The 24396-nt window shown below is 46.1% G+C and overlaps 1 protein-coding gene across 2 annotated transcripts in view; it reads right to left on the bottom strand.

Moving 5' to 3' along the window:
- SLC8B1 (solute carrier family 8 member B1) overlaps positions 1-24396 on the bottom strand; it is a 67881-nt gene that overhangs the window by 19235 nt on the left and 24250 nt on the right. For both annotated transcript variants that reach the window (XM_069759759.1, XM_069759763.1), the window contains 6 exons: positions 21162-21220; positions 19125-19229; positions 18776-18943; positions 18296-18403; positions 13354-13410; positions 10624-10754 (listed from right to left, as the gene is read on the bottom strand). In XM_069759759.1, coding sequence (XP_069615860.1) covers positions 10624-10754; positions 13354-13410; positions 18296-18403; positions 18776-18943; positions 19125-19229; positions 21162-21220 — 628 coding nt within the window. The remainder of the gene's footprint in view (positions 1-10623; positions 10755-13353; positions 13411-18295; positions 18404-18775; positions 18944-19124; positions 19230-21161; positions 21221-24396) is intronic.

Raw genomic sequence — 24396 nt, forward strand, 5'->3', positions numbered from 1 at the left:
ATTTTCTAACTGGACTCCTGGAGATGCAATAGAAAAGGAGATTTTTGTGTACTCACAGTAAAATCTTTCCTCCGAGCCAATCATTGGGGGACACAGGACCATGGGTGTTCTGCTGCTTGCCAATAGGAGGACACTAAGTAAACACAGAATTAACTCCTCTGCAGTATTCACCCCTTGACTGGCCAGTAATGACCTAGTTCGGTAGTAAAGCAGTAGGAGTATAAGAAACCAAGACAAGTAAACTATGTCAAAACTGAGGAAGACCAACAACAACAACCAGCCAATAGGCTAACAGGGTGGGTCCTGTGTCCCCCAATGATTGGCTAGGAGAAAAAGATTTTACGGTGAGTACACAAAAATCTCCTTTTCTCCTACGCCTCATTGGGGGCCACAGGACCATGGGACGTCCTAAAGCAGTGCAATTGCACTGCTAAAACCCCATGTACCACTGGCTTACTGAGGTACCGCTGTCTGCAGAATGCGCCTGCCAAGGGCAGCGTCTGCCGAAGCCTGGGTATGAACGAGATGGTCCAGCCTGCATACTTTTTACGAAGCACTAAGTTGCAGCTTTGCAAAGCTGCTGTGCTGACGCCTGGTGCGGAATGGCCCAAGAGGCACCAACCGACCGAGCCGAATGCGCCCTAATCCCTGCTGGGACAGGGATGTTCCTAATGCGGTAGGATTCCTGGATAGTTGAGCGAATCCACCTGGCTAGAGTGGCCTTTGAGGCAGCTAGACCTTTCCTATGTCCCTCCGGAAGCACGAACAGAACGTCCGACTTACAGAAGGGAGCCGTCCGAGAGATGTACCGCCAAAGAGCCCTAACTACATCCAGAGTATGGAGCGCTTTCGCGATACGATGGGTTGGTGCTGGACAAAATGACGGCAAGACAATGTCCTCATTTTAGGTGAAAAGAGGAGACGACTTTAGGTAGGAAAGAGGGAGAAGTCCTCAAAACTGCCTTATCTGGGTGAAAAATTAGAAAAGGGGGTCGGCAAGAGAGCCGCCAACTCAGACTCGCCCGATTGACATAATCGCCACTAGAAAAACCACCTTCCATGAAAGGAGGGTGAGAGATGTCCTGCAATGGTTCGAAAGGGGCCTCCTGAAGAACTCTGAGAACCAAGTTAAGATCCCATAAGCCAATGGCATTCTATAGGGAGGGACCATCCGGGAGACTCCTTGGATGAACGTCTTAACCTTCAGTCTGCAAGCGATCTTTCGTTGGAATAGAACTGATAATGCGGACACTTGTCCCTTGAGCGAGCCTAAGGCAAAGCCTGACTCTAAACCTGATTGGAGGAACTCCAGAATGGACGGAATGGAAAACACCAGAGAAGAACATCCATGCGCATTGCACCATGAAAAAAAAAAAGGTGCGCCAGGTGCCATGATAAATGCGCATGGATACGGGTTTCCTAGCATGAATCATGGTAGAAGAAACCCCTGGAGAGAATCCGGCTTGGGCTAAAATCCAGGATTCATCAGCCACGCCGTCAAAGGCAGGGCCCCGAAGTTTCAGGTGGCAAATCGGGCCCTGTCAGAGAAGATCCATGCAATCTGGAAGTCGCCAGGGGACGTCGGCGACCATTTGGACAAGTTCCGCGTACCATGCTCGGCAGTCCGGTGCGACAAGGATCACCGTCTCCCCTCTGCCCTGATCATCTTGATGACCCTTGGGAGCAGAGGAAGGAGGAAATTTTTACGGCAGCTGGAACCGATGCCATGACAGAACCATAGCATCTGCTCCGATGGCGCAAGGATCGCGGGATCGAGCAATGAACTGGGGAACCTGGTTGTTTTGCCTTGAGGACATGAGATTCACATCCGGCGCCTCCCCAGCGAAGACAAATCTGCTGGAAAACTTCCAGATGGAGGGACCACTCGCCCGAGGCAAGATCTTGGCGACTGAGGAAGTCCGCTACCCAATTCTCCACACCCGGTTTGTGGATCGCCGAGATGAGCGAACGATTGGTCTTGGCCCAGCGTAGGATGTGGGTGACTTCGCGCATGGCTGCCCTGCTGCGGGGTTCCCTCTTGCCGGTTGATATACGCCACAGCCGTGGCGTTGTTTGATTGGATTCTGATGGGATGGCCTGCGAGGTTGTGCTGAAAATTGCGTAAGGCAAGTGTGATCGCTTGAATCTCCAAGATATTGATTGGGAGACGCGACTCTCTTATGGACCAACGACCCTGTGCCGTGTGGTGATTGAAAACTGTGCCCCAGCCCACAAGGCTGGCATCGGTGGTCACCACTAACCAGCACATCGATAGAAAGGACTAACCTTGGTTCAGGGAGGACTGTAGCGTCCACCACCTGAGGGTCTGTCTGACCTGTGGGGACAGGCGAAAACGTCGGTCAAGGGAGAACGGACTCCTGTCCCAGGCTAACAGCAGCACCTGTTGCAGGGGACAGAGATGTAACTGCGCAAACGGAACGGCTTCTATTGCCGCAACCATTTTCCCGAGGATGCGCATCGTGACGCAGATGGAGTGAGGGACTGGGCGGGAGAGCTTGCGCGCTCCCTGTTGTAAGGACAATACCTTCTCTGGAGGGAGAATGACTAACCAGCGGGAAGAGTCCAAAATCATGCCCAGGAAGCAGATTTGCTGAGCCGGCACTGGAGATGATTTCTCAAAGTTGATTTTCCAACCCAGGCGAGAAAGAGAATCCACGGTGATACTTACAGACTCCTCGCAGGCAGAATGGGACAGACCCTTGATTAGTAGGTCGTCCAGATACGGAAGAACTACCACTCCCCGAGCGTGATGAATGGCCATGACAGCTGCCATGACCTTCGTGAAGACTCTGGGGGCAGTGGCGAGTCCGAAGGGCAAGGCCACAAACTGGAAGTGTTCGTCCTGGACTGCGAAGCGCAGAAACTGCTGATGAGAGGGACAAATCGGGATGTGGAGATAAGCATCCTTGATGTCTATGGATGCTGGAAACTCTCCTTTTTCCAGAGACGCGACAACGGAACAGAGCGACTCCATCCTGAAGTATTGAACCCATACGAACTTGTTTAGCAGCTTGAGGTCCAGTATGGGCCGTAGAGTCGCGTCCTTCTTTGGGATCACAAATAGGTTCGAGTAAAACCCCTTGAATCTTTGGTCTCGAGGGACCGGAACGATGACACCGTCCCTTCGAAGCGCCTGTATGGCCTGAAGAAGGTGTGATGCTCTTGATTTGGGTTAGAGGACTGGAAGAAGAGTGGGGGGAATTGAAGAAAATTCGATTTTGTATCCGGAGGACACTAGCTCTGACCCACTCGTCGTGAATGACAGAGCCAATTTTAACGGAATGAAAGAAGGCGTCCGCCTACTTTGTCGGTGTCCACCGGACATGTCGACGAGTTATTGTGTAGAAGGTTTAAGGGAAGCGGATGCCTTAGGGCCAGAAGGTCTCAGTCTGGGTTTCTAGGAAAGTTTAGGTCTGTATGAGACCTGGGGATTCCTGTTTTCCCGCCGTCCCGAACCAGGGGAAGTGGATGACCAACTGGAGTGGTTATGAAAGGACCGGAATCGAAACGGTTGTTAATTCCGAAAGGGCCAGGTAGGTTTTTGCTGAGGAAGAAATTCACTCTTCCCTCCGGTAGCGTCATGATTTAGTCTAGTTTCTCCCCAAATAAACGGACCAGGGCCGGCTCCAGGTTTTTGAGGGCCCCGGGCGAAAGAGTCTCAGTGGGCCCCCCTCTTTAAGACATACCACGATTCATGATGCACAGATACAGCAGAGAAATATAGCACAACCAAGCAGCATACAACACAGCCCATGTAGTATATAGCACAGGCCACATAGTATATAGCCCAGGCCACGTAGTATATAGCCCAGGCCACGTAGTATATAGCCCAGGCCACGTAGTATATAGCACAGGCCACGTAGTATATAGCACAACCACGTAGTATATAGCACAGCCCACGTATTATATAGCACAGCCACGTAGTATATAGCACAGCCCACATATTATATAGCACCTCCACGTAGTATATTGCACAGGCCACGTAGTATATAGCACAGCCACGTAGTATATAGCACAACCACGTAGTATATAGCACAGCCACGTAGTATATAGCACAGTCACGTAGTATATTGCCCAGCCACGTAGTATATTGCCCAGCCACGTAGTATATTGCCCAGCCACGTAGTATATTGCCCAGCCACGTAGTATATTGCCCAGCCACGTAGTATATTGCCCAGCCACGTAGTATATTGCCCAGCCACGTAGTATATTGCCCAGCCACGTAGTATATTGCCCAGCCACGTAGTATATTGCCCAGCCACGTAGTATATTGCCCAGCCACGTAGTATATGGCACAGGCCACGTAGTATATAGCACAGGCCATGTAATATATAACACAGCCCACGCAGTATATACCACAGCCCATGCAGCATATAACACAGCCACCCACGTAGTATATAGCACAGGCCCGGGCCGTGACGTAGTATATAACACAGCCCACGTACGTAGCATATAACTCAGCCAGCCATTTAGTATATACAGACAGTCTAGGACTACAAGTCCCAGCATCACTAACATACCATATTATTGCACAAGTCCCAGACAGAGAGTGAGACAGTACTGTCTGTCTTGCAACTTGCACAGAGCAGAGACCAGGCATGATGATCCACTCCCAGGCTCACAGCAGGCTGCATCTCCCCCGCAATGCGTTGGCACAACCAGGAACTTGGAAGAAAGACTCACTCACTCTTCATCACTTACTGCTTCACTTCACCGTTGTGGACACAGGCAGGGACAGGGACCGGGTGCATCGTCCGTGCACCTGACTGCATTGCTGCTCCTGCCTCCTGCTCGTCTTTCTGCTTGGCGCTGCGCCTGCGCTGCCGCTGGATGCCTGGCCCTGGACGGTGGAGGACGTGGATGACAGCAGCAGCCGGATCTCTTCTCAGAGCTCTTAGGATGATGAGCTCTCACCCGACCGGAAGTGACAGGAGAGATGGCCCGGAAGTGACTGCGTATCCATGGTGACGGTCCTGGAGCCGGAGGTGAGCATTCCTGCAGCTGCGCAGCAGGGCGGTGATGATGGATGTGCTCCGATCCTGGCTGGGAGACTGTCACACTGTGTCACACAACAGCACAGCGACTCAGCGGGCCCCCCCCCCAGGAGCGCATAATGGCATAAGTGTGTCAGTGTGGAGTGTGTGAGTGTACAGTAGTACTTGTTGTGAACCAACCGTTACTACTGTAAATGGGCCCCCGTCTCGCCAGGGCCCCGGCACTTGCCCGGGTACGCCGGGTGCTGACGCCGGCCCTGAAACGGACAGCTAGGTAAGGTAAAGAAGTCAGCAACTTTTGAGAAGCAGAATCTGCTCGCCAATCGCGGAGCCACAAGGCCCTCCTGATGGAGATTGCATTTGCAGCCGCTTGCGCTGCGCAATTAGCCGCATCTATGGAAGCGTTAACTACCAAGTCTCCGGCCTGAGCCATCTGGTTAGCGAGTCTGGCCGCCTCTGGGGAAGACTACTGTCATGGACGGTAGAGGTTAACACCTCTGCCGAGGCAACCATTGCCTTAGCTACCCAGGTAGCGGCAAAAGATGGAAGGAGTGCTGCTCCTGAGGCCTCAAAGACTGAGTGAGCCAGGTAGTCAATTCGACGGTTCATCAGTCAAAAACCTTTCTGACCGTCAGACAGAGATAGGACTGTTTTGGATGCGAGTCACGATACGGCAGGATCCACAGAAGGAGAGAGAAGCAACTCCATTAGGTCCCTGGAGAAAGGATATTTAGCTTCCGTGGCCTTTTGAGCCGTAAATCGCTTATCCGGGTGTTCCCTGTGTTTTTGGACAGTGTCCTGAAATGCAGGGTGATTGGCAAATATCTTTTGGACGCGTTTAGTCTTTTTAAAAGACTAGACGTGTTCCTGAGTGGATACAGATTCCTCGTCCTCCTCGTGTTTTGTTGACTGCCTCAATAAGGGAGTCAAGTGTCTCCTGATCGAGGAGTCTTGGGTTAATGATTCCTCCGACTCGTATTCCGAGTCATGTACGCTGCGACCCTCGGGGGAGGGGGAGCGAGAAGTTGAGCTCGCAGATGTTGAAGCAAGAGCATGTACGGGGGATGAGGGATGGGTTCTTTTCCTGGAACCCTAAGATTCCCATAGTACAGTACGCCCCCTGTGGCCGAACGGCCCCGTACCGGTGCCAGATTCCGTCGCGGTCGACGGAGGGGAGTTCTGGCTTAGGGAGGAGCCCCGGAAAGAGTCCAATGCCTTGGCCAAAGAATCCATAGAACGTGACAAGGAAGCGGCCCACTCAGGAGGGTTAGGCTCGGCGGGGGTCGGTGGAAACATTGGAGGTGGTGGCAGTAGGCGGCTGCGCACAGGCCAAGTCACAGTTCTGGCACAAAGAAGTATTGTGGGCACATGGCAAAGCAGAATTTCAAGTGGCACACGAAGTAAAAAACAGTGTGCTTTTTATTGCTTCGTTTAGCCTCCATAGATTGAGACATAGTGTATGTCTATTCCTCCAATAAACTGCGATAGCAGGGCTATGGGTGCAGAGAAGGGGTTACGTTTTTCCCTATAGAGTGGAGCAGCTTACCCACAGTCCTGTGCTGGTGTCCCCAGGGAGGAAGAGAGGGAAAGTAGTGTTTTCGTCTGATTTCCCCGCAGAAGTGGAGATGGCGCCCGAGATTTGCAGGGCTCTTCTCAATCAGAACGAGATGCGCCCGAGTAGTGGGCGAGGCTCCAGCGCTGGGCGGGAATTTCAATCTGCGGCCTAGTCCGGCTGAAAAAGCCGAGGACTAAATTTATGGAGCCTGCCAGCGGAACGCGCCAACGGCCGCGACGTAGCGCTGAATGATCGCTGCTGGCGTCTAGTCAGAGGCACCTCTCCTCAGGGACCTGGACCGCACCTTCCCTCGCAGGCAGCGTGAGGAAGGGCACTACTCACCGAGCAGGGATGCAGCCTCCAGCTCAATCGATCCTCCCTATGCCGGGGGATGGAGAGCGTCTGTGCGTCTTCAGATGTGCCTGCCGCAAGGGACTTACAGCTGTGCCTGCCTCAGGGGACTTACGGCTACCATGGGGACTACATGACGCCGAGGTGAGGGCTTAATTGCAGAGGAGCCTGGGAGATGCACATAAGAGGTAAACTCTGTGCTCACCATCTTACAGGGGGGAGATCGGGACTGTATAGGAATCGTCGCCCTAGCGTAGATTAGGCATGCCCCAGTCATCACAGGAGAGGTACGGGGAGGTATACTCGCCGTGCTCGCCTGTTGATGGTTCGGGGGAGAGTGGACCCTAGAATGGAATCAGTCGCCCCCTTCACTCCGTTAATAAAAAAATAAAAAATTTACAGAAAATATAAAAATGGTGGGGTCTGAAAACAAACCCAAGTGCCTCCTACAGACACTAAATGTACCTTCACACTGAGCGACTTAACAACGATATCGCTAGCGATCCGTGACGTTGCAGCGTCCTGGATAGCGATATTGTTGTGTTTGACACACAGCAGCGATCTGGATCCTGCTGTGACATCGTTGGTCGGAGCAGAAAGGCCAGAACTTTATTTCGTCGCTGGATCTCCCGCAGACATTGCTGAATCGGCGTGTGTGACGCCGATTCAGCGATGTCTTCACTGGTAACCAGGGTAAACATCGGGTTACTAAGCGCAGGGCCGCGCTTAGTAACCCGATGTTTACCCTGGTTACCATTGTAAATGTAAAAAAAAAAAACAAAAAAAAAAAACAGTACATACTTACATTCCGGTGTCTGCTGTCCCCTCGCCGTCAGCTTCCCGCACTGACTGTGAGCGCCGGCCGGCCGTAAAGCACAGCGGTGACGTCACCGCTCTGCTTTACGGCTGGCCAGCGCTGAGGCAGTGCAGGGAAGCTGAGGCCGGGGGACAGACACCGGAATGTAAGTATGTACGTTTTTTTTTTTTTTTTTTTTTCATTTACAATGGTAACCAGGGTAAACATCGGGTTACTAAGCGCGGCCCTGCGCTTAGGGGACTTCGGCATCGTTGGTCGCTGGAGAGCTGTCTGTGTGACAGCTCTCTAGCGACCACACAGCGACGCTGCAGCGATCGGCATCATTGCCTATATCGCTGCAGCGTCGCTTAATGTGACGGTACCTTAAGCAAGAACTGGGTCATTACTGGCCAGTCAAGGGGTGTATACTGCAGAGGAGGAGTTAATTCTTTATGTGTTTACTTAGTGTCCTCCTAGTGGCAAGCAGCATAACACCCATGGTCCTGTGTCCCCCAATGAGGCGTAGGAGAAATTATGTTTGGCCTGGTCCTTCACATGAGGCTACTGAAAGCCATAATTTCAGCAATATTAGAATGTTGAGGTTTTATACAACACTTCAGTGTTCCGCATGGGCATGACCCATAAATGTTTTGAGCCCATCCAAAAAGGTTTGCATTACAATGATAATGCAGTGTGTCATCCCTGAGAGGATTCCATCTTTGACAGTCTATTCAAAGTTCAGCCGGCCATTGAGCACTTCAACAACAAGTTTGCTGAGGTATACTTGCCCCAAAGGGACATCTGCATGGACAAGTCCCTAATCCATTTCAAGGGGAGACTCAAATTCCAGCAATACCTGCTCAATAAGAGGGCCAGGTATAGAATTAAGCTGCACGCACACTGAGTATCTGAAGGGAAGGATCCCCAGATTGAACCCCCTGAATGTTCCCCCCCCCCCCCATGTCCTGGGAGTGAGTGGAAAAATTGTGCGGGATTTGGTGCACTCATTGCTGGATCAAGGTCCCCATCTCTACATCCAGCTCTTTGCAAGATACAGATGGCAACACCCAGAGCACTGTTCGAGGTACCTCTATACAGGTTTGCAAACCACAATGTGTACTGTGGAACAAAAAGAATATAGAAGTGTTGAGCTCTGATAAAGTCCTCCAGCCGTACAGTGCAATGAGAAAAGCCAAGGTGTAGTGCAAGAAGCTGGCCATGCACACCAAAAAGGATGGCAGTGCACAACGCTTTCATGCGAACACGATATGCAGACAAGGCCAGGCCAGTATGTCGTTCCTTCAGTCCCAGGAGGTAGTGATCAAGGTCCTAATCATTGGAGATCAGGAAGGAGCGGACTCCAGTACATTTGGAACTGAAGGTGCTTGTATCATACAGGCCAACATTTCCCCGGGGAGGTCCCTCAAAAGCACAGAAAAGGGAAGGTCGCAAAAGAGGTGCGAAGTGTGTTACAGAAGGGAAATACACAAGGACAGCACTTCTCAATGCGACAACTGCCCCGACAACCTTGCCCATGTATAAAAGAATGCTTCAGACTGTACCATACATCCATGGACTACCAAATTCATTTCGGACTTCAACAACTCATGTATCCAACCTGATGCAGTAAGCAACTTACGTATGCCATTACATTATAAAATTCACATACCAGGAAACAGTGTGGTCACTTGTGGGCAGTTTCCACGGTTTAGGAACATCAGGGGCTCTCCAAACGCAACATGACACCTACAGACCATTTGATCAAGGGTGGTGTTCCAAAATGTCATTCCTTCCCTTCCGAGTGCCCAAACAGTGGTTCTTCCACATATGAGGTAGCAGCATACTTATGAGAAACTGCACCACAAATTTTAGGGTCCATTTTCTCAGGTTACCCTTGTCAAAATTAAATTTGAGACTAAAAGATCATTTTTGTGGAAAAAATAAAAAAGTGATTTTGTATTTTCACAGCTCTACCATTATAAACTTCTGTGAAGCTCTTGGGGATTTAACGTGCTCCGCACACATCTAAATAAATTCCTTGAGGGGTCCAATTTCCAAAATTTGGTCACTTGTGGGGGGAGGTTTCCATTGTTTAGGCACATCTGGGGCACTCCAAACACGACATGGTGTCTGCTAATGATTCCAGCAAATTTTGCATTCAAAGAGCCAAATGGTGCCCTTTCCCTTCCGATCCTGAGCCCAAACAGTGATTTCCCCCCCATATGGGGTTTTGGCATGCTCAGGAGAAATTGCACTACAAATTTTGGGGTGTATTTATTTATTTATTTATTTTGTGAACCTTGTGAAAACTAAAAATAAAAATAAAAAATTAAAAAGGGAGAATGTTAAATGCTCATTTTCCCCATCCACTTTGCTTCACTTCCATGGTGCCACTTTTGGACATTTTCTGTCACATACCCCTCAAAATCACTTCAAATGTGATGTAGTAAAAAAAAAAAAAAAGTCTGTAAAATGTTGGAAAAATGAGAAATCACTTGTCAACGTCTGACTCTAACCCTTAACTTCCAAACAAAAAAGAAGAATTTTGTTTAAAAAAATTTAGCAGATGTAAAGTAGACATGTGGGAAGTGTTATTTATTAACCATTTTGTGGGACATCTCTCTGATTTAAGAATTTGAAAACTTAAAAGATTTTTTTAAAAATAATTTTTTTTCCACAAGTTGTATCGAACTAATTTTACCACTATCATGACGTATGATAGGTCACAAAAAAAAAAAAATAAAAAAAAAAAAAAAAATTGTCTCTCGAACGCTTCAACAGATTCCACTGATTCTGAGTTACTTCAAAGGGACACTGGTCGGAATTGTAAAATTCACAAGACAACCATGACTATTTTTTTTTTTAGTGCGTTCCTGCTTGAAGAATTTTACACTAGGTACCCTTACCTTAAAAACCTTTAAAATTTTCCAATGCCAACGTTTCCGTCTCCACTTCCTTGGGTCCACTGGGTTGAGGCCATCCCACATTATCTCCCATGTAGTGCTTTGCATCGGCAATAATGGCTGGTACTCATCTCCTAGGTAATCAGTGCAAAAGAAACATATGACGTACACAATTTTATTTGGCAACAATTTCATTTGCGTGATTCAAGTTTAGTTTTTAGTCAGGAGCATTCTCCAAATATAGTCCTATTAGTGCATTCTTAACCAAAACAAGTCTAATGATTGGAATTCGTAATACAGAAAGAGACCTAGACTCACAGAAGTCCGACAATATGGATCCAAAAACTTCTCACTTCATATGATTTATTTTCTTCAATAGATAAAAAAAAAAAAAAATCTCCTTCAGGCCATGTACACACTGCATCTTTCGCACGCTGTCCCACCCACAGAGTTTTCCCAGGCGAAGCCACTTGAGAAAATGCCAGCGCTCATTTTCCTCAAGCGGCTGGGAAGGCATTATCAACGTTGCCCTAACAGTGGATCCACCACTGGCATCTTACTATAGAAGGTGAAGAATAGAGAGCAAGCAGCTTCACAGAAGAAGCCTAAAAGATGTCCTGCGTGTTTCCTCTACAAAGTCTTGCCTCTGGCACTAGTTATATTTTTCCCCAATGTACAGAGGGAGCAGTTACAGAGACGACTCTACAAACTTATTACAGCTCAGAACCAGTCTCGTGACAAGAATCTACACTACATCTATTCCAATCGGTTTAAAATGACTGCAAACTACACAGCCATCTTCACAAAAGGCCTTCAGATCACGTTGCCTCAATTATTCTGCTTTGCATGAGTAACAGTTTAAGCTAAGGTCCCACAGACATGGAAACTGTCCTCCACATCTTGTGGGTTAATCCATTTTAGCTGGGCATCTTTGATTACATTAAATAAAAAAATACAAATTACTACACTGCAGCTAAAAGATCTAAATGCCTCAAAATTCCATCTCTAAAATTGCTACAAATGAATGAAAGACCCATAAAATGTACACCAACATGGAAATGTATACAGTTGAAGTTACAGGCCCAAAGCCTAAGGCTGCATTTACACATCTGTCAAGAGCTCCAATTTTTTACTTTAGTTTTAAACTGCACAGTATTTGGACCCATAGAGCAGAATTAATGTAATCTCCTCTAAAATTAAAAAAAAATCTGAGAGTGAGATGTGTGTGACTCAGAGCAGGTCCTAAACAGAGTCCATGCCTGTGGAATGTTGACACTCACAAGTGTGTGAATGCACTCTTAAGGTACCTTCACACATAACGATATTGTTAACGATATCGTTGCTATTTGTGACGTAGCAACGATATCGTTAATGAAATCGTTATGTGTGACAGCGACCAACGATCAGGCCCCTGCTGGGAGATCGTTGGTCGCTGAATAAAGTCCAGAACTTTATTCCGTCGCTGGACTCCCCGCTGACATCGCTGGATCGGCGTGTGTGACACCGATTCAGCGATGTCTTCACTGGTAACCAGGGTAAACATCGGGTAACTAAGCGCAGGGCCGCGCTTAGTAACCAGATGTTTACCCTGGTTACCATGCTAAAAGTAAAAAAAAAACAAACACTAGATACTTACCTACAGCCGTCTGTCCTCCAGCGCTGTGCTCTGCTCTCCTCCTGTACTGGCTGTGAGCCGGAAAGCAGAGCGGTGACGTCACCGCTCTGCTTTCCGGCTCACAGACAGTACAGGAGGAGAGCAGAGAAGCAGAGCGCAGCGCTGGAGGACAGACGGCTGTAGGTAAGTATCTAGTGTTTGTTTTTTTTTACTTTTAGCATGGTAACCAGGGTAAACATCTGGTTACTAAGCGCGGCCCTGCGCTTAGTTACCCGATGTTTACCCTGGTTACCGGCATCGTTGGTCGCTGGAGAGCGGTCTGTGTGACAGCTCTCCAGCGACCAAACAGCGACGCTGCAGCGATCCGGATCGTTGTCGGTATCGCTGCAGCGTCGCTAAGTGTGAAGGGGCCTTTAGACTGAACTAACCCAGGTTCTTAGGACGACTTCCTGATCTTCTAGTTCAGGGTTTCTCAACTGCAGGCCTCAAGACCAACCAACAGGTCATGTCATGTCAGGATTTCCTTAGTATTGCAGAGGTGATTGAATTAATGCTTGAGCAGGTGATGAAATCCCCAATTATGCAATACTAAGGAAATCCTGAAAATTTGACTTGTTGTTGGGTCTTGAGGACTGGAGTTGAGAAACACTCTTCTAGTTTGATGTAGGTTGGTCACGGAGAACCCGTTTGGGAATTAGAGTAATTATATTGTTGCATTTAGTAGTTTGGATTCAACGTGGCAAGTATGCATACATGATATAAAATCAATGGATTTGGATCCAAACAAGGTTGAATCCAAATTTTCATCTTACCCGGGACTGTTTGGGAGTGTCTACTTATCGTTTGTGATAGCGACAGCCAATGGCTGTGTTCACACGATGCCGCCTACTCTTTTGTGTTTGTAGGACTTCGCTCAGGGGAGGCAAGTTTCAGAGTGTAGATTCCCATCAATCTACACATTGCCAGGACTGGTTATCACACAGTGGCCGGTTTGTAAACCAAGTTTAATTTATATAGCAGTAATGCAGATTAGACATCAGCCAATATTAGCACACAATATGCTGCTGCATATATTTTGCCTAAATAGCAACTTTTTTTTTTTTTTTTTAAGATCATACCATACTCTGAGCCATGAGGGGTGGGGAATGCATCATCTTCTGCCTCTGTCAACAGCTCTGATGAAAAAAACAAACAAACAAAAGAACCATAAAAAAGCATCATATAAAGTTTGTGAGATCACGGCAATTTTAATATGGATTTAGTGAATTGTTTTCTTGATCATGGCACATTACCATTTACAAACAGAGAATTTTAAGCACAATTGTTGTTTCAATAATAAGTGGTCATGTGTGCACATGGGGAATAACACCATTTCTGGGGGAAGGCAGATTTCTCCCATTCACTGTAAAGATGGGATTCTGCTCCTTCACTTGTAGCACACGCCCAGAGGCAGAAGTAGCATGACGGACATTATGTCGCAGTTAAGGTACCTTCACACTGACCAACTTCACAACGATATCGCTAGCGATCCGTGACGTTGCAGCGTCCTAATAGCGATATCGTTGTGTTTGACACGCAGCAGCAATCAGGATCCTGCTGTGCCATCATTGGTCAGAGCAGAAAGTCCAGAACTTTATTTCGTCGCTGAATCTCCCGCACACATCGCTGAATCGGCGTGTGTGACGCCGATTCAGCGATGTCTTCACTGGTAACCAGGGTAAATATCGGGTTACTAAGCGCAGGGCCGCGCTTAGTAACCCGATGTTTACCCTGGTTACCAATGTAAATGTAAAAACGCTACATACTTACATTCCGGTGTCTGTCGCGTCCCTCGGCGTTCTGCTTCCCTGCACTGTCCGCGCTGGCCAGCCGTAAAGCAGATTACAGCGGTGACGTCACCACTGTGCTTTACGGCCAGCCGGCGCTCACAGTCAGTGCAGGAAAGCACAGCGACGGGGGACAGACACCGGAATGTAAGTATGTAGTGTTTTTTTTTTTTTTACATTAGCACTGGTAACCAGGGTAAACATCGGGTTACTAAGCGCGGCCCTGCGCTTAGTAACCCGATGTTTACCCTTGTTACCAGGGGACTTCGCATAGTTGGTCGCTGGAGAGCTGTCTGTGTGACAGCTCTCCAGCGACCACACAGCGACGCTGCAGCGATCGGGATCGTTGTCTAGATCGCTGCAGCGTCGCTAAATGTGACGGTACCTTTAGCGAGCAGTTCATCTGTGAATGCAGATCACACATACCAGGCATCACAGTCTCTATGGTCTCTCCTCACCTACCGCCCTTCTCCATAGACTACTATGGGACACAGCTGTAATCTGACCCCTCAGGGTGTTGAAAGCCTGCCTTCACTAAAGATCGATTAGCGCAGGGAAATCCGAGTAAATCAGAGAGTCATGTCAATTTTGGCTATCAGTCTCCCTGAGGAGGAGAAGGTGGGGAAAAAACAAACAAACACACACCATACGTAAACAGTGGTTGCAAAGGTATTCATTTTTCATGTTTTGCTACCTCAACCTAGAATTTCACTTTTTTGGAGGGTTTGCATCAGTTCATGTAAAGAACATGTCTACAACTGAACATTTGGGTTTTTTTTTGTGAAGCAAACAAGAAATAGGACAAAACTGAAAACGTCAATGTGCAAAACTATTCCTCCCCGTAAAGTCAGTACTTTGCAGATCCTCCTTTTGTGGCATTTACAGCTGCAAGTCACTTTGGATAAGTCTATGAGCCTTCAACATCTTGCTACAGGGATTTTTGCCCATTCATTGAGGAAAAACTGCTCCAGCTCCTTCAAATTAGATGGTTTCCTATGGTGAACAGCAATCTTCAAGTCTCACCAGACTGTCAGTTGGATTAAGGTCTGGGCTTTGGCTAAACCACTCAAAGATTTACATTTATATCTCCCCTTAAACCACTCGAGTGTTGCTTTTGTTGTATGCTTAGAGTCATTATCTTATTGGAAGGTGAACCTCCGTCCCAGTCTCAAATCACCGAGACTGAAACAGCTTTTGCTCAAGAATATCCCTGTATTTCACAACATCTATCTTCCCTGTCCCCGCTGCCAAAAAACATCCTCACAGCATGATGCAGCCATTATGTTTCACTGTGGGGATGGTGTTCTTGGAGTGATGAGCTGTGTTGGTTTGGCACCAGATATAGGGTTTACCTTCATGGCCAAAAAGTTCAATTTTGGTCTCATCTGACCACAGCACCTTCCTCCATAAATTGCAAATCTGATTACAAAAATATATAAGCACAGGTTGTAACGCAACATATTGCTAAAAAGCCAAGGGGATGAATACTTTCACAAGCCACTGTATCTCCCACCTTCTCCATTCCGTCAATCTATGGAACGCTGACTGCACTCAGATGTCCTCTGATTGTAGTCAGAATGTTAGGGCTAGCGGAACGCACCAAATAATTATAAGGATGGTATAAGGTGCGTTTGCAGCCTGGGGTCCACTGTGCAGAGATGGAACCTGCTGCTGAGTAATGACTGACTATATGGCGGTATAATATGCATACACACACACACACGGGTTAGCTTCACCCGGTATGAAGGAAGCGAACCCTGTTACTTCACAGGGCCGCGGTACCGCACAAAGAGTGCAAGCAAAGAGTCACAGAACTCCGTCCCAAGACTCAGGGAAAGAGTTCCCCTAGACCTCTTGCACTCGACACCGCTACTGGGGTGTCAGAGATTAATAGAACTAATAATTTACTGCACAAGAGTGCGTGCAGTGCCACTCTGGCGGACGCCACTAACCACCCAGACTTGGGCCAGGAAAGCGCACTGGCGGTTACTGCTATCAGACGCTGTATAGTGTGCTAGATGTGCGGGATAGCACTGTCAGGCGCTAGGTAGCTTCCACCATTCGCGAACAGTCAACAACACTAGGGATGGGAATGATTCAGAGCTTTCATCCATCGACAGGCATGCATCCACACACACACACACACACACACACGATAATAAGTTTACACTAGCGCATAGCCGTGCAGCCATGCAAACCTTTTATAGCGGAAGCTCTCTGGGACCTTCCTAGTGGTCCAATAGGAGCTGCTACAGGACCTGAGCATGTGACCGCCAACCTCCAATGAGAGGTCATCCCTTGGGCATGCTCAAAAGAAGAAAAGCAGGACTTAGTGCCAGGGATGCCCGCTCGCCGCTGATCAGTACTGGTTACAATGGCTGAGCCTGGAAGGACAGCAGTAACCAGCCGCACAGTATCAGCTTGAGCCAGACGCTGGGACCGACGTCTCCGCATAGCAGGCTCCACTGCGGCTGGAGTAGAATGGGAGACCGCAGCGGAGATGGTTCGACATTCCCCCTGTGCAGCGGCGGGAACTCGACACCCAACAGAGGTTTTCCATGGAATGACTTGAATAGCCAAGGGCGATCCAAATATAGGCTCAAACTCTGGCATGTTGGAAAGGTTTTTGGACAATATAACGTGCACAGCCCCATAGACTGACATTGGTCTTCGTGCAATCTGATGTTTTGTTGTATTGCACTCGAAGCGGTAAGGCTACGTTCACATTGGCGTTCCGCCAATGTGCGTCGCTGTTGCGCCGGCGACGCGCCCCTCTGTTTAACATAGGGGACGCGTGCGTTTTTTGGGTGGCGTTTTTCGACACTTGCGTCGTTTTCTACGCTAGCGTCGGACGCAAGAAAATGCAACAAGTTGCATTTTCTGTGCGTCCGATTTTGGTCAAAAAACGACGCACGCGTCGCAAAACGCGCGCGTTTTTGCGTGCGTTTGCGCGTGTTTTTGCGCGCGTTGCGTCGCCGACGCAGGGCGGCGCTACGCTAGTGTGAACGTAGCCTAATACAGTTATTTGCACGAGGCAGTGGATGACGATAGTAGGTCTGATAAGTGGGTAAATAAGACCTTCTTGACAAGCACGTTAAAATTTGGTTACTTCATTTGCATTAAGTACTTTTTTTTATTGAGTCAGGATGTACATAGACCATCAGAAATACCACCCAGGAAGTTATAGTATTACAATAGAGGAAATATTGTGGGTATCATCCACGCTGCTGTACAAAAGGCAGTCCAGGGGTGTAGAAAGTAAAGGATGGTTTTATTTCCTCAACGCGTTTTGAAGTCTACAGGACTTCTTCCTCAGGAGAGGATATAAAAACCCAGGAAGTTATAACATGCAGAACAAAGACCATCATAAACAGTGTAATATTTTACTGATGTCACTATGGCCTTGTAGGATTTTTCAATACACCCTGTACTTTGTTCTCACTGGGGTCAAGCTGCTGCCAATGGCGTAGACATGCCATGTAAGGAGGCTCGTGGAGCCATGAAGTTGGCTGAAACAGCAAACAATATTTCATCCATTTGTGCTTTAATGGTTACAGAAGGCACTAGCTGTAGGCCTCTTTTGTATTCACTTTTACACTCAAGGACAAATGCACTGGATATAAGATTTAGCGTTCTTGGATTTTAACATGGCTAACCCTTTACTTCTATGGGTTTACCATACCATTATTCCCAATCTTGTCTAGGAACTGCTGGTTCTCATCAAGACGATCCAGCTAAAATTATGGAGGCCAACATTGCTTCATGACAAGAGTATGCAAATTAATTTTCACTTTGCCATAAGGCATCTCATCTAGCCAATCACTACCCAACTATGCACTGATGGGCGAAAGTATCAGACCAAGGTCAAAAAAATGGATTTCTGATTTTTCTAATATATTGTGATGCTCATGCAAAGAGTGGGACGTTGACTAGGGCAGTTACACCCAATAGGTGGCAATAATGAGAGTTTTCCTTCTGTTTGAGGAGAGAATTTACATCTCCCTACTCAAAAAACATATGCATATTTGACCAAGCCAAGGACATACGTGAATAGAAGCACTGAACAGCTGTTGGCCAGAAAACCCTTCGAATGTCAACTAATGTATTTGTAAGGGGGCTGTCTTACTTGAGCAATAATCTTGCTGTAATTAAGTGGATACAGAAGAGAATACATAATCAAGAAGTTCCAAGCACACAGACAACTTTGTAGTGAATTATCTAAGGAGAGCTATACCTGGTTGCTCTAAGCTGGGGGCTGCCGATAGCTGACGACGCATTCTCTGGTAGACCCAAGTGGAGAGGACAACCACAAGGACATAAGCCAAGTATAGAGTCAAGTATACTAAAAAAAAAAAAAAAAGTGATAGAAATTAATATTGCATAAGTAATAGTGTAACAAAAATGAATGAGAAAAGACTGATATTTCTAAAGACTGAGCAACAAAAGAAAACTGGCTAATATAACGATAAATAGACAAAGTAAAATGCCTTTAAACAGTTACTAAAAGACACGCCAAAACAATCATGGTGGGCCAACACTAATGTGTATGGGAGCGCCAGCAAACTGATAGTTAAAGTAGTAGTGGGAGGGGGGAGAGAAGATGTCAATCTGGCATGTCTGATTTAGCAAGATAACTCCTCAATCACAAGCTAAAGTCTAAATAACAGGTGGGGAAGCCAGGAAAAAATAAAATAGATAACGAGAAACCACATACCAAAGACTTCTGGCAGGCTCACATAACCTCGATAGAGCACATAAAATGTGAGGAAAATGGCAGACATATAAAATACAATGTCTCTCAGAAATGGACGAGAAGCAGCTGTAAATGGTTTCACCAATGCAATGCTTCCAGCCACCACAGTGGTGACAAACACACCGGCACCTGGAACAGATAGGGCATCTCAATGGTTACCGACAAGGAGACTACATAATTTATTAAAAAAAAACAAAAAAAAAAAAAAACAACCTTTATATAAAATGTGTAGTTTGTCAAATGCCAGTTCTGCACAAAGGTGTACACAACATTTACGCAAGAGGATTTTGTAGTTATGTAAAAATCATACCAAAAAGTGCACCTATGGCTAGCCCAGCCGTTCTGGAGTCCGAGAAAGCAGCAACAGCACTGAAAACATCAGGAGCACCGTTCCCAAAGGCCAAAAATGTGACACCATGAAGATCAACTGTTAAGGAAAAGAAGTTTTCTAAAAGTGAGATATGGGTTTATTTAATTGAAATCTAGGCATGCAAATACTATGATGGAGCTGCTGAAGAAGAGTTGTCACTATACAAGATACCCTCATCATCTATATAGTCACATCCTTCTCCAGACTTACACTTCTTTAAACCTGCAGATTGAACCATTCTGTCATATTGTAACTTGGACTATAGCCAAGTAAGGGATATATTAATCTCTGGCACAACTAGGATGCTTCCAAATGATTTTTTTTTTATCTCAGAATATGTAAATTTTGCTGTGAATCTGTGACAATTTACAATTAATCTGAAATAAACATTTGTATGCAGAAAGTTTATAGATAGTTTCCATTTTCTTCACTTGCACAACATTGATTTATTAATAATTCACAAGCACTTAGACACCTTACTGTCATCATGGATGTTATTAATAGTTACCTGACAAGTTCTGCCATGCTGAATGCACTTGGACTCAAAAATCATCAAAATCTGTTGCTGGCAGCTACCTTAGCAATTAAGGACCAATGATGGCTCCCATCCAGCACATCTTTAACAAGACCAGAGATGCTGCAGGCCATGGAAACATGTTTAGACAACACAGGAAGCTCAAGAAACGGCTCCTGTGACATTTTAATTACATTACCCCACTCCTCACCATTAACCGAGAACAAGGACCAATGTAACATTACTTTATGAAGGCCTCTTTAAGGCAATGCTCATGTAGTCTGTACTGAAAGTTAGACGTCACATACCAAGACTAAAAGGCTAACTCCTGTCTACACAAACCATTCAAAAACAGCATTAGCACGATAATGGGCTAGGAGTCAGATGTTCAGCTATAGGTATTCTATTGACCTTACGCCACTTAGCTCAAAAGCCATCAAGCATGCAGGCTAGCAATAAACGCAGGAATTCATGTCTAGCCTCTTAAGCGCAAAGTCCTGCTTTGGTCTGTTGCTCGAGCTACTGTGAGCTACTGGACCATATTTGTACTCCATGGGAGACATCAATGATTGGCAATTGTAGAGAGCGCAGCCAGCAGTGGATTTTGATGATTTGCTTGTCCAAGTTCATTCCGCATGGCACAACATTCCTGGCAGTTGAGACTGCTAACGTCCCTGTGATTTTCATAATTCCACAACTTATTTTTTTTGAGTTACAATTCAATGTTGAAGGCGTGTGTATAAATCAGGGCTGTGGAGTCTGTAAACCATACCTCCGACTCCATGACGTCCTCACTACTGAGCATGAATATGAAAAGTGAAGCACACATTCATCTCAACTAAAAGCAGAGATCCTTAGATCAGGAACAGAACAGACAATTATATAGGACATTTCATAACTTTCCCTAATTCTTATGAAAACTTTTATACCACATCCTGCACTGAACCAAATTCGTTACATATTTTTGGAGTCGGTCCACTTTATACTGACTGCACAGCCCTGGTATGTATCCATGTATGTATGTATGTATGTATGTATGTATGTATGTATGTATGTATGTAAGTAATACACACACACACTTCTTATTTTCCTGTACTTGAATATCCATGTGATTATGCAGTGTTGGGATATGTTATATGTACATACACACAAATATATATATACAAATATATATATATATATATATATATATATATATATATATATATATATATATATATATATATATATATATATATATATATATATATACACACACACACACACACATACACAGACACAGACACACACATCACCAGCCACATTTGCTGGATCCCCAGGGAGGGCAGGAAAACCGAAGCAGCTGTGCTGTTGTGTGCAAACTGCTGATTTCCAACAGTGAAAGGTACATTCCATCCAAAAGGATGCAGTTTGTCATTTACACTTATATACCAAACTTTTCTAAAAAAAAAAAAAAAAGGATACAGCTACATTATGTGATAGCCTGAGTGTTTGAGAGATTGCAGACAAATTCGGACAAAAGCTGGAGGAAAAAAAAAAACAAAACAAAAAAACCATTATACTTTAAAAATTACTTAAAATAAATTAACCATTTTATATTTCTAATTGTAATATTCACCATAAAAATTTAATACACACACACACACACACTAGCAACGCCCTGTTAAATGTGACAGGGAAAGCATTAGGATAAAGCTGACTAGGACTTAAGGAGTAGTCCCATTACCAAGATCCTATCCCAGCATGTGGTAGGTATAATGTTAGCAAATACCACCAATTAGATATATAGTATAGCTTTTCTGATTCGCTATGTCTTCCCTCATGTGCAGGGCATTGTAGGACCTTAGGTATCCAAGGTTGCAACCATTGGAGAGAGAAAGAAAAAAGTGACAGCTAGTTGCTAGTGGTCGTAGCCATGGATAACCAAGGCCCTGCAATGCCTGCACATGAGGAATGAGACATTGTGAGTCAGAAAGACTACTACATTTCTAATTTGAGGCATTTGCTAATATTTTTATACCTACCACATATTGGGATAGGATCTTTGAGATGGGAATAACCCTTTTAATACCATCAACTTGGACCTTTTGGCACCCACCAGAACTACAGTTTAGAAGGTTTTTTTCTTCTTAAAAAGATACATGCCAATAATTACAGGTACATTACTTAAAATACTACAGAGCTTCAGGTGTTAAAGGGTTTTTTTTTTTTTTAAATCATAAAATAGGTAAAATTGGTTAGTGCCTGAAAGACAAAACATGCCAACTTAGCAATTTAAATCTTATTAAAAACAATATTAATCAATAACAGAGGGATTTTATTCTAACTTGCCTAGATTACCGCTACCTCATTGTCAGTGGCGGCTAGTGTAGAAGGCACACAGTGCTTTTAAAAGGGACTGTCCGCACAGAATGACTGTTCACACCAAGTACTGGCGCTTGGGGCTTCACAGCAATGACAATCATTTATATACACCTTCCCACATTCTTGGTTTCCATCTATCTCCACCCTTCTCTGGCCCTATGAAGCCAGATGTGTCAATCAAGAAGGGCCCCAATCAACTGGCAGGACCAATCAACTAAATACATCTTCCCATTGATTGTTTTCCTGCCATCTCCACTGCCCCTTTCCCCAAGCAGCGAGAAGGTGTAGTCACTTGATTGGGCCTGCCAATTGAATGATTGACCCCCCTTTGATTGACACGTCTGGCTCCATAGGGCCAGAGAAGAGTGGAGATGGATGAAACCAAGAATGTGGGAAGGTGTCTAGAAACGATTGTTCCCGCTGTGTACTTGTTTTGAACACTTATTCTGTGCTGACAGTGCCTTTAAGTTCTGTTCTATAGAGCTTGTAAGAGTTGCTCTGTAGCTGCATTCAGCCCACTTTAGCGTCCTGTGCCCCTCACTGTAGTGAAAATGCCACCTGGCTGGTCACAGCTTTCTAAGGCAAAAGTAGCCATTTTCTGGAGGTGCAAAGAGACTGACCGCAGCAGTCATTTGATCAGTGGAGGCTGCATTAGGAACAAACAGTTTGAATATGTGACAACCCCTTGAAACCTTGGCTCCACTGTGCAAGCAGGCCTCCAGCCAACACTACAGATTAGATTAACCAGGCATAGAATAAAGTGGGAAATCTTAGAAAATGTTCCCTCCGCTTCTAAAGGTACCTTCACACATAACGATATTGTTAACGATATCGTTGCTATTTGTGACGTAGCAACGATATCGTTAATGAAATCGTTATGTGTGACAGCGACCAACGATCAGGCCCCTGCTGGGAGATCGTTGGTCGCTGAATAAAGTCCAGAACTTTATTTCGTCGCTGGACTCCCTGGAGACATCGCTGGATCGGCGTGTGTGACACCGATCCAGCGATGTCTTCACTGGTAACCAGGGTAAACATCGGGTAACTAAGCGCAGGGCCGCGCTTAGTAACCCGATGTTTACCCTGGTTACCATGCTAAAAGTAAAAAAAAAACAAACACTACATACTTACCTACAGCTGTCTGTCCTCCAGCGCTGCGCTCTGCTCTCCTCCTGTACTGGCTGTGAGCCGGAAAGCAGAGCGGTGACGTCACCGCTCTGCTTTCCGGCTCCCAGACAGTACAGGAGGAGAGCAGAGAAGCAGAGCGCAGCGTTGGAGGACAGACAGCTGTAGGTAAGTATGTACTGTTTGTTTTTTTTTTACTTTTAGCATGGTAACCAGGGTAAACATCGGGTTACTAAGCGCGGCCCTGCGCTTAGTTACCCGATGTTTACCCTGGTTACCGGCATCGTTGGTCGCTGGAGAGCGGTCTGTGTGACAGCTCTCCAGCGACCAAACAGCGACGCTGCAGCGATTCGGATCGTTGTCGGTATCGCTGCAGCATTATAGGATAAGTGATCGCTTACTGATCACTAGGGGTCCAACCACTGGGACCCACAGATATCTTGAAAATGGGGTTCGGGAACCCAGCCGTGACAGGCTTGAATAGAGCAAGGGTACACATGCCCAGCCTCCGCTCCATTCATAGTCTATGAGGGACTGAAGAGCTCAGCTTTCTCCAGCAGTCTCACACCGGAAATGGAGCGGTGATAGAGAATGCACACCTCCACTACATTCAAGATACACAGATCTGTTCACGATGCCCAGGATTACTGGGATCCTGTGCATAAGGAACAACTTACTATGTTATTACAGTTAGGCTGCCGTCACACTAGCAGTATTTGGTCAGTATTTTACATCAGTATTTGTAATTGTAAGCCAAAACCAGGAGTGGGTGATAAATACAGAAGTGGTGCATATGTTTCTATTATACTTTTCCTCTAATTGTTCCACTCCTGGTTTTGGCTTATAAATACTGATGTAAAATACTGACCAAATACTGCTAGTGTGACGGCAGCCTTAAGGTACCTTCACACATAACGATATCGTTAACGATATCGTTGCTTTTTGTGACGTAGCAACGATATCGTTAAGGAAATCGTTATGTGTGACAGCGACCAACGATCAGGCCCCTGCTGGGAGATCGTTGGTCGCTGAACAAAGTCCAGAACTTTATTTCGTCGCTGGATCTCCCGTGGACATGGCTGGATCGGCGTGTGTGACACCGATCCAGCGATGTCTTCACTGGTAACCAGGGTAAACATCGGGTAACTAAGCGCAGGGCCGCGCTTAGTAACCCGATGTTTACCCTGGTTACCAGCGTAAAAGTAAAAA

This window comes from Ranitomeya imitator, chromosome 1, assembly GCF_032444005.1.
Source record: "Ranitomeya imitator isolate aRanImi1 chromosome 1, aRanImi1.pri, whole genome shotgun sequence".
NCBI classification, from domain to species: Eukaryota; Metazoa; Chordata; class Amphibia; order Anura; family Dendrobatidae; genus Ranitomeya; species Ranitomeya imitator.